The sequence below is a fragment of the Medicago sativa genome, chromosome 5, assembly GCF_051527215.1.
Source record: "Medicago sativa cultivar Bolivia chromosome 5, Bolivia_mono, whole genome shotgun sequence".
NCBI lineage: Eukaryota > Viridiplantae > Streptophyta > Magnoliopsida > Fabales > Fabaceae > Medicago > Medicago sativa.
The window spans coordinates 76,967,893-76,977,204 of NC_140753.1; the positions used below are offsets into that span (position 1 = coordinate 76,967,893).

At 33.8% G+C, this 9,312-nt stretch overlaps 1 protein-coding gene across 1 annotated transcript; it reads right to left on the bottom strand.

Moving 5' to 3' along the window:
• Positions 1 to 1,931: 1,931 nt before the first annotated feature.
• LOC146925193 (uncharacterized) lies at positions 1,932 to 5,345 on the bottom strand. The gene is made up of 3 exons (XM_085710172.1): positions 4,666 to 5,345; positions 3,439 to 3,626; positions 1,932 to 3,105 (listed from the first exon to the last, which is right to left on the bottom strand). The coding sequence occupies exons 1-3, from the start codon at positions 5,264 to 5,266 to the stop codon at positions 2,257 to 2,259; spliced, it is 1,638 nt and encodes a 545-aa protein (XP_085566298.1). The 5' UTR covers positions 5,267 to 5,345; the 3' UTR covers positions 1,932 to 2,256.
• Between the last annotated feature and the right edge of the window lie 3,967 nt (positions 5,346 to 9,312).

Below are 9,312 nucleotides of genomic sequence, written 5' to 3' on the forward strand. Positions count from 1 at the left end.
AAGTACAAAGAGTACTTAACCCACAATTCGGGAAAAATACAAGGGGGGTACTCGCCATGTAAGGAAACAATCGCCCTACTTCAAGAAATTAAACAAAGAAGATGGTTTGAATATCATTCGTAATACAAGCATGAACCTCCTATTTTCCTATCTATAGACCACCTCCAAGAGATAACTTTGATGGCCTCTACAATCTCTTCCGCCTCGAAATTCTTAGAAGAAAAAATAACCCCACTCCGAACTTCCCAAATTTTCTAAATTGTTGCAAGCCAAATAAGCGTTAAGCCCTTCCAATGCTTTTTTACAAAAGATGAGGATGTAAAGTAGTCAAGGAGGGAAACAACATTTTTGTGTAAAATCATCCCCATTCCGATCCCTTTAAAAATGGAATACCAAATCCTTGCGACGAAGCTACATCTACATAACAAGTGATCTTCCACCTCTTGTTTACCTAGGCACCATACACAATCCGAAGACACCACCTCTTGTAATGTCATTCTTTTTTATTGAGTACCAATAACTGGGCATCCTCTGCTTTGTTTTCTATGACAGTAGCCATGTGCCTTGACAATTGACATTGAGGTGAGCTAAGTTTGTTGTAATTAGAGAATCATTAGATATTGTTAGAGTTTGTTAAAAGTAGTTACTAGTTGGTTACTATTAGTTACAAATTAGTTCATGTTTGTTAGTTTAGTTAAGATCAATATATAATGTGAACAACAAAAATTTCAGTTTTACACATCCAAATTTTTGAATCCGGAAATGCAATTTCGTAACTTTTTTCCGTTCGGATTTTAAAATCCGAATGTGTAAAAGTCCATTTTATACATCTAAGAGTTAAAATCTGAATGCACATATGATGCGGAAAGATAGAATATAGTTCAATTAGATTCACGTATATAGTTCAATTAGATGCATCGCTGAGAAAGAAAGAGAAAAAGAGAAGATGAGAGTAACGGTTTTGAAAGCTTGGTCTTGTGAATTTCATCTCCACATCTCAGAAAACCATTCGAAAGAATAAACAATGAGAAAGATGAAAATCAACTCACCATTGAAAAAAATAAGAGTGAAGGTGAGAAGACGAGAGAGGATGTCTATGCAAGAAAGAGTTTTGGGTTATTTTGATAATTTAATTTCACATTAAGGATATTTTTGTTGTTTTAGGGTGTAACCAAGTTTGAAAGTGGTGTTACTATCAAATAATATTTTCATAGCTGTTTCTGACATAGAAAAGACTGCAGTCAATGAAATCAGATGAGTTTTGGAGGCAAAAAGACTAAGATTTGGATTGCAAATATGCACAACAGTATGTACGGGCGTACGGCCTTATATAGCACTCTGAAATAAACATTTGGGGACGAAAACACATTTGCATGAGGACTACCAGGACTGCGTAGGGGTGAAGCATGCATCGTGCATGTGTCTGAGTGACACATGTCACACACCGCCTCAATCACAAAGGCCGAGCATGGTCGACTGAGGGGTATGCATAGACCAGACCCGCTGACATGGGCCTATGGTTTGCCCTACTTAAAGCCGGACTCGGCATGGTTTGTTTAGTAAAAAGGTTAGGTTCATAAACTAAGAGAATCTATCAGCTGAAACATATTGATAACTATAAACATCGGTTATAAGCAATTATATTAATTCAATGTTCTGAACTAACACCGCATTATTTCATTCAAATTTACTATGACAGTGGGATTGACTTAAATTCAAAATGCATTTTCATTTTCTTCTATTAGGTACTTCACACCTTTAGTATTTCATTAGAAGTCTTAAATATTAAAATCATTGAGTACCTTACATATATTTTTCATGTATCTAAGGCTGCAACTAACTGTGTATGATGAAAGATAATGCAGCAAAAGAATGTTTGAGCCAAATGACTTGACTATAAGAAAAGAATGCAAATTCGATGCAGAACCATGTTGCAGCAAAATAGCTCAAACAATTGATATCAGTAGTAGGTACACAGGTAGAGGAACCAAAATAGCCCTCGGTAAAATACAAGATTCAACTCTATTCAGGGTGTATACGCTGCGAAGAGTCATCTGCAATTAGACCTTTTTTTTTACTCCATCGTGAGTACAATTCCTCGTTCAGTATTATTTAGATTCATGTGCATCCAATCAATTATAAATCTCCAACAATTTCACTTATTTATATGTTTATAACAACTTTAAAGATTATTATATTATTATACTTCAAATATTGTAACCAAGGTTGCGCTACCCGTGTAGATGCTATACTATTTTACAAGCTACAATGGGTTTCTATCCATTTTGCAGTGATCGCACCAGATGGCTTCACCATTTCCTCCTTCTTTTTAGGGTACACCTTCACCCTTTCACAAAGCTTGCGTATCAATGATGCATGGTTGATGTAACTCGATGGAGAAGAACAATTGGCCGTGACCCAAAGGTCATCTGCTAGGAGACGACCAACATTGACTGGTTCACCCTTAAGGATTGCTGTCAGCAAGTTTGCTTTTAGAATGGTCAGGTCTGACACATTTGAACACGGGAGCAAGGTACGCAAAACAAAAATTGCCCATACTTTAGCAAGGGGTGTGAGGTCAGAAGTGCGAAGTTTTGTTGGTGTTCCATCTTTGTTCCTAACCCAATCGGCCTCGGGCCTACACAGAGTGCTACGAATCTCCTGATGATCAATGTTAGAACCCTTGGCCTTTCTTGCTTCAAAGGAACACTGCTCATAGTTCTCAAGCCCAAACAATTCATTGATAATATTAGCATGAAATGGAACCTTCTTCCCTCTAACAAAACTAGTGAATTTCATTCGATCATTCTTAGCAGAACCCTGATATGCATTTGCAAAGAACTCTTTAGCTAATGTCGTACTAGCATCTTTTGCAAACGATGTCAATTCCACCCATCCTCTGGACACTATCATTACTTGGATATCTAAGAATTTGTTCCCTTCCAACCGGAAATTTTTTTCTTCAACAAACTTTTTGTTGGCCAGGAACTCAGAATAGCGTGCTTGATGAATCAATGATGTGAAGTGGAAGTTGTCAAAGTCGCTAGATGACGGGTTGGTGGCAGCCTTTTTTCTCTTTGCTGTGTTTTGTGTTGCCATTTGTTCCTATAAAAACAATCACCAACAAATTGAACCATGCATAGTACTATCCACTATCCAAAGTTAAAACAAGTACAAGAAACCATCCCCTTCATATAAGCAAGTTCAATCACAAATCAAGAACAATATTCTCAAAACAATAACACTGATTTTTTGCCATTTTAATTTAACCCGACAAATCATATGACATTAAAACAAATCAGAACTCCAGATTGCAACAGACAACCATGGTTTTAAATACATTTTATGCGGCTCAACTCCATCTAAAATTCTTCAATTCACCAAGCAAATATTCAAATTAACAACCATAATTCAAGATGTAATTAAGATTCATCATACCTGCACATATGATAGAGGGACAACAACATTGTCCGTCACAATGACCTCCTCTGACATATGAATATTGTCATTCTCTCGTCGTTCCTCTGTTGAAGGTGCATGTCTAGCTGCAAACTCCCTACTTGCAATCGGATGTCCATGTCTAGAATGGGAAGCATCAATTGTAGCTCCTCTAGTTTGTGTCATAGCTGATAAGAAACTACTAACTATAATTATGATAATAAAAGTAAAATTGCATAAATAAGTGTATTAAAAAATTAAACCATAAATGAAGGAAGGAATAAAAAGTCAAATAAATGAGAGGGATGATGATGGAATTACAATGAATGTTGGAAGGAAGGACGGGGCGGAGACCGAAATGCGAAGAACAGAAGAAAAATGAAGTATGAGGAAGGAATAGGAAGTGCAACACAAAGGTTTAAATTTTAAATGAGGGAAAGCATGGAAATGTGAGGTCCATCAAATTTTCAAGTGGTTCCCCCTCTCTAGGGAAAGTTTTGACATTATTTCCTTCTGTCATTCGTCAAATCAGTTTCTAGCATGAATATCACATTTTACTATTGTATCTCTAACAATGGTGACCTTAGACCAAGGAAAATCACATCTGCCATTGACACTATAAACATGATCATCCCTTAGACCCAGTAGGTCACTAGGTTCAAAGAAATTATGTGATTATCGAAGTAGCTTCAAAGAAATTATAAACATTTACATTGCTCTTGAACATCGCCATTCCTTTACACCCACAAAAATCACATCTGCCAAGCAAACTAGAAATCTACCATAGCATTTATCCGATCATCACTTGTATATAATTCAATATTCATTAAGCAACATTCATTAGAAAAAAAGGATATCTTTATACTTTCTTCGGTCTTAATTATAAGCACATAAAGAGATAATATATGTCCATAAATATAAGCTCTCTGTCATGTTTCTAGATTTATTTAATTTTTTTCCAAATATAATCCTAATACCCAAAGGGTAATATTAGAATATGAAAATATCATTTATATTTAGCATGTATCATATATATTTGGTAACATCTTGATAGCCAAATGATTAACGACTTAGTAGTCCAGACAGTAACGACTTGAAAGTCAAGACTCTTTTCACAACTAAATTTTTTTGTGTGTGAAAATGTTGATGTTTGTAAAAAATAATAAAAAAAAAAAAAAAGGTAGGTGGGAATAAGAAATAAGAGATATGCATGCATAATTTTCATACCTGATGATGCACCTTGAGCATTTTTGCTCCTTTTATTGGGTGGTTCATTTGTTTGCAAAGTATTAGGCTCCATAGTGTCATTGTCAATCTCATATTCACTCTCTTCATCTCTGATTTCAAAATTAGTAATCAAAGGAATACCAAGAGCCTCAATATTTTTCTTCATTGATTTCTCCAACAACTCACTTTTTCTCACCCCATATGCATTTTTGCTATCACCCACCCATTTCTCCTTCAACTTTCTTAGCTCACAAACTTCTAACTCCAATTCATTGTTCTTCTTTCTTAGCTCTCCAATGGTGTCTTTTTCAGCTAAGTTTGTTTTCTTAACTTCCTTCAACAACTTTTCATAATTATTTTGTGCTCTTTTCCCTTTTTCACACAGTTCCTCTCTTTTTCTCAAATCTTCCTCGGCTTGAAACCTCGTTATTTTCTCCATTTCAACCTTCTCTTGAAGATCTATAATCTCATTATCTAGTCTCTTATATCTACTCACTAAAACCTCTTCAATTCTATCAAATTGTTCTGTTAGAAATGTTGTTCGCAACACTGACACCAGTTCCTGAATGTTCATGCCTTCCAAGTTCGTATGGTCACTCATACTTTAGCGGAAAATGGTGGGAATGAATATAAGGAAGTTGAGGTAGCTAGAGAACAACCACACAGAATGTATTGTGCTGCATTTGTTTACAGTACATAAAACTAATATATATTAAAGGACTTGTGATTGAGTTGGTGCCTCAATGCCTTGAACAAAAGCTATAAACATAAAATAAAGATTGAGTTGGTGGCTCAATGCCTTGAACAAAAGCCATATAAACATAAAATAGAGATTGAGTTGGTGTCTCAATGCCTTGAACAAAAGCTATAAACATAAAATAAATATTGTTTTTATCTCTTACACGGCAAAAGAAAAAGATAAAAATAACATTTCACATCGAATATCAAAGGAAAAATATTAGTTATTTTTAATGAACGGTATTGTTTGAAGTTTGAACATCAACCTAAAACAAGATATAAATACATGAAGGAGTGTGTGTACACACACACACACAAAAAAAAAAAAAAAATATATATATATATATATATATATATATATATATATATATATATATATATATATATATATATATATATATATATGGGGAATGCTAATGCACACACACTCAAAAATTAGAAGGTGTATATTAGCAATGTACACATTTTATATTTGGTCTAAAAACCCACACTTTTACTTTTAAAAGCCATAAAACTCAATGGGTGTTATGGTAATTTTGATTTTTTGTCTCTCTCCTTTGCAGTTAATGAATCATCCCTTAGTCAACCCTTTTATCTCTCATGGCTTTTCGACCAAAAAAAAAAAGACTTTCATAGCTGCAAAAAATTCATGTGCTCATTTTCTTCCATTGATAGTACGGCCAAGGTTAACGTTTTACTCTAGAAGATTTAGATTAATTGGGATACAATTTTAGTCTTACTACCGCTGCAAGGCCACATCAAATGGTTATGAAATATTTTTCCTTCAACTGAAATTGAACAAAAAAAACAGGTGCAATTGAGGGAGGTACGAAGATGATGGTCTTTTTTATATAGTGCCAAAGATATTGTTATTCCTATTAAAAAAAAAAAAAAACTGGACAACCATGATGAACGAACAGACACACAGTTATTAGTAATTTGTGTTAAACAAAGATGATTCATTAATTGCAAGGAGAGAGACAAAAAATTAAAATTACCATAACACCCATTGAGTTTAGTGGCTTTTAAAAGTAAAAGTGTGGGTTTTTGGACCAAATATAAAATGTGTACATTGTTAATATACACCTTCTAATTTTTGAGTGTGTGCGCATTAGCATTCCCCATATATATATATATATATATATATATATATATATATATATATATATATATATATATATATATATATATATATATATATATATATATATATTAAAATGGTTAGGCCGGACGTCGTGATCGGGAATTCGAACTTCGACACCTTCACTTATGTGTATGAGTTTCAATAGTTATTTGTCGTTTCGTCTACCTAAAAAAATCTATATATTTATCTCTACTTCTCTTTTAATTTGTATCGGTTACGTGTATTTCATAAATACATAAATCAAACGACATCGTGTTTTTTTTTTTGAGCAAAACGACATCGTGTTTGTTATCAAAATTTTGATGTAAAATATTATTTTTCATTTCTAATTTTATTGTCTCCTCTCTATGTCTCTTTCTTAGGCTTATTTTTTTTATCTCATGTGCAACCAAATCAACCTTAAAGGACTTATTCCATAAGTTTAATTATGATTGGTTTCTTGAATTTGGTATACGTAATTGATTGGAACATAATGTATCAAAGGATGATATGTTTTGTTTATGTTATTATCTATGAGATTGGCATTTCGTGGTGATGATAAATGGGTGCTTTAAAAAAGAAGAGATATATATTTTTGAAAAAGACATCCAGAGATTGGTAAATTGTGAGAATCTCAAACCATTGTAACCTTGCATTTGGGAAGATATTATGAGAGTAGTGTTAATTCTTTGGTTGAAAGGTTTTTAACTTTTAGACGTACAATAATACAATTTTCGCAATCTTCAACTTTTGTAATAATACCCTTCAAAATACCCTTCAAAAAACTTTTGTAATGACAAAGATGTCATCATTTTATAGCGCTTATGTGTTTATGTATGCTTTTTGTATAAACTTTTATGCAAAATGACCTTGACTCGGTTTTTTGAAATTATTGAATATGCCTTTTAATTTTTTTAAATAAAAACACAAATTTCCCGTAAAACCTCATTGAACAATATCCTTAGAATATACTATATTCCTTAGAATATACTATATGTATTTTTGGTTTTGCGGTGACACCATCAATCTCAAACTAATGTCTTATTGGGTGTGTCAATTTATTGGCGTGGAAATGTTTCCTTCCAACAAATGAATTCAAAAGATTTATCTAAGATTCAAGTTAGATTACTAAGGGATTCTTAGTTGATAGGTTTAAGATGACAAATCTTAGTTTGCATTGCAAGAAATATGTGATTAAAGAAAAACAAGAAATTACAAACGTAAAAGAATGCACAAAGCAAATAAATAAAGATAAAAAGAAGATAATATTAATTATCAATAGGAATGAGTTGCATCCCTCATTCATTTCAATAGTAAGTAAGATGTATTATCGTATCAAGTTGGACGTTATATGTCTTCTAACTTCCTTGAAAAACTTTTCTCGCAAGTCTCTTTTATTTTTTGAATCTTTGACACCAAAGTTGCATACCTGTTTTTTAAGACTCGTGACTATTTTAAAAATATCAAGATTAATATCAAGTTGCATGGTCCTATTTCCAATTTAAAATGAAACATCCATTTCCCAGTTTATTAATTTTTGATATCTCGGGCAATGACTTCAGTGGTCCGCTACCAAATGCCTATCTAAAAAATTATCAAGCCATGAAGAATGTTAATAAAGCAGAAGAGGATGGACTTTACCACGACAAAACTTAGGTACAATTCTTAGGTCTTAGAGCTGGTCATTTTTTTCTCTCTTGATCAACATTTCTCAAAACATATGTAACTCTTGTATATATGGTGTGCGGAAGCAAGAGAGAGAAAAATGGTTTTAGATATTTGTCTGAGTTGTCTGACACGGCTCGTATGAGTGTTATAGAGGTGTCGGACACCGATCGTAGGAGTGTCGAAGTAAAGAAAAAAACAATTATTTAGGACACCAGCTCGACACGTGTCGTACGAGTGTCATAGGAGTGTCGGACACCAACGCGTGTCGGACACCGCGACACGCCTAGTCGTAGAGGTGTCCGTGCTTCATAGAAGGAGTTCAATACATTTACAAATGATTCCTATGAACGAAACTTGGGGTTATATGGATTTCCCTTGTCCAGGAATTGTGGACCTGAACATCATTCTCCGCCTTCACCCGGCAACAGCTTTTGGAGGAAGAAATTTGGATTTGGATGGAAATCAGTGGGAATTGGATATGGATGTGGATTTGTGATTGGAATAGGCATTGGATATTGTATGTTTTTAATTGGAAAGCCTAGATGGATTGGGATGATATTTGGTGGCCGGTCAGCCTAAGAGAAGAGTAAAAAGGAGAACAAGAGTGAGAGGACCCATGTTTCAACCATGAATCGAATGCTGCAAATGTCGTAGTTTTAGAATTGTGATTATTTCCTCTACTGTGTTAGTTCCTTGTGTTTAAAATAAGTTTGATGTGAGTGTGACAATCTCATCATTCGTATTTGATCTAGTTTTATTGTGGTTTTAGATTTGGACTGTAAATGGATAGTGCTTAATTTGAGTTATTAGATCTAGTTGCAGTTGCAGTTGGTCTCATGAGCCCTATCAAAAACTTGCAAAACCACCTTTGTTGTTAGCCAACACATTCTAACCAGTAAATATATTTCTGTTACATAAAATGTGTTAAATAAATAAACAAGAAAGGTTCAGGAAGACCTTGTGAATTAATATTGACCAGCACTAGCAGGCAGAAACAAGAGCATTTCTGCATTTTATCTTTCAAATTAAACAGAAATGAGAGCAAGGCCTTGATTCCCCTTTTCTGATTGCATAGCAATATTAAATCTTAGGCACTGTGGATATCTATTAAATGGAAG

Coding starts and splice junctions, on each gene's coding strand:
- LOC146925193 (XM_085710172.1), bottom strand. CDS start 5,266: ATGAGTGACCATACGAACTTGGAAGGCATGAACATTCAGGAACTGGTG. Junction 3,627..4,665: donor TGCTCAAGGTGCATCATCAG/GTATGAAAATTA, acceptor GTTTCTTATCAG/CTATGACACAAACTAGAGGA. Junction 3,106..3,438: donor TCCCTCTATCATATGTGCAG/GTATGATGAATC, acceptor TTGTTTTTATAG/GAACAAATGGCAACACAAAA.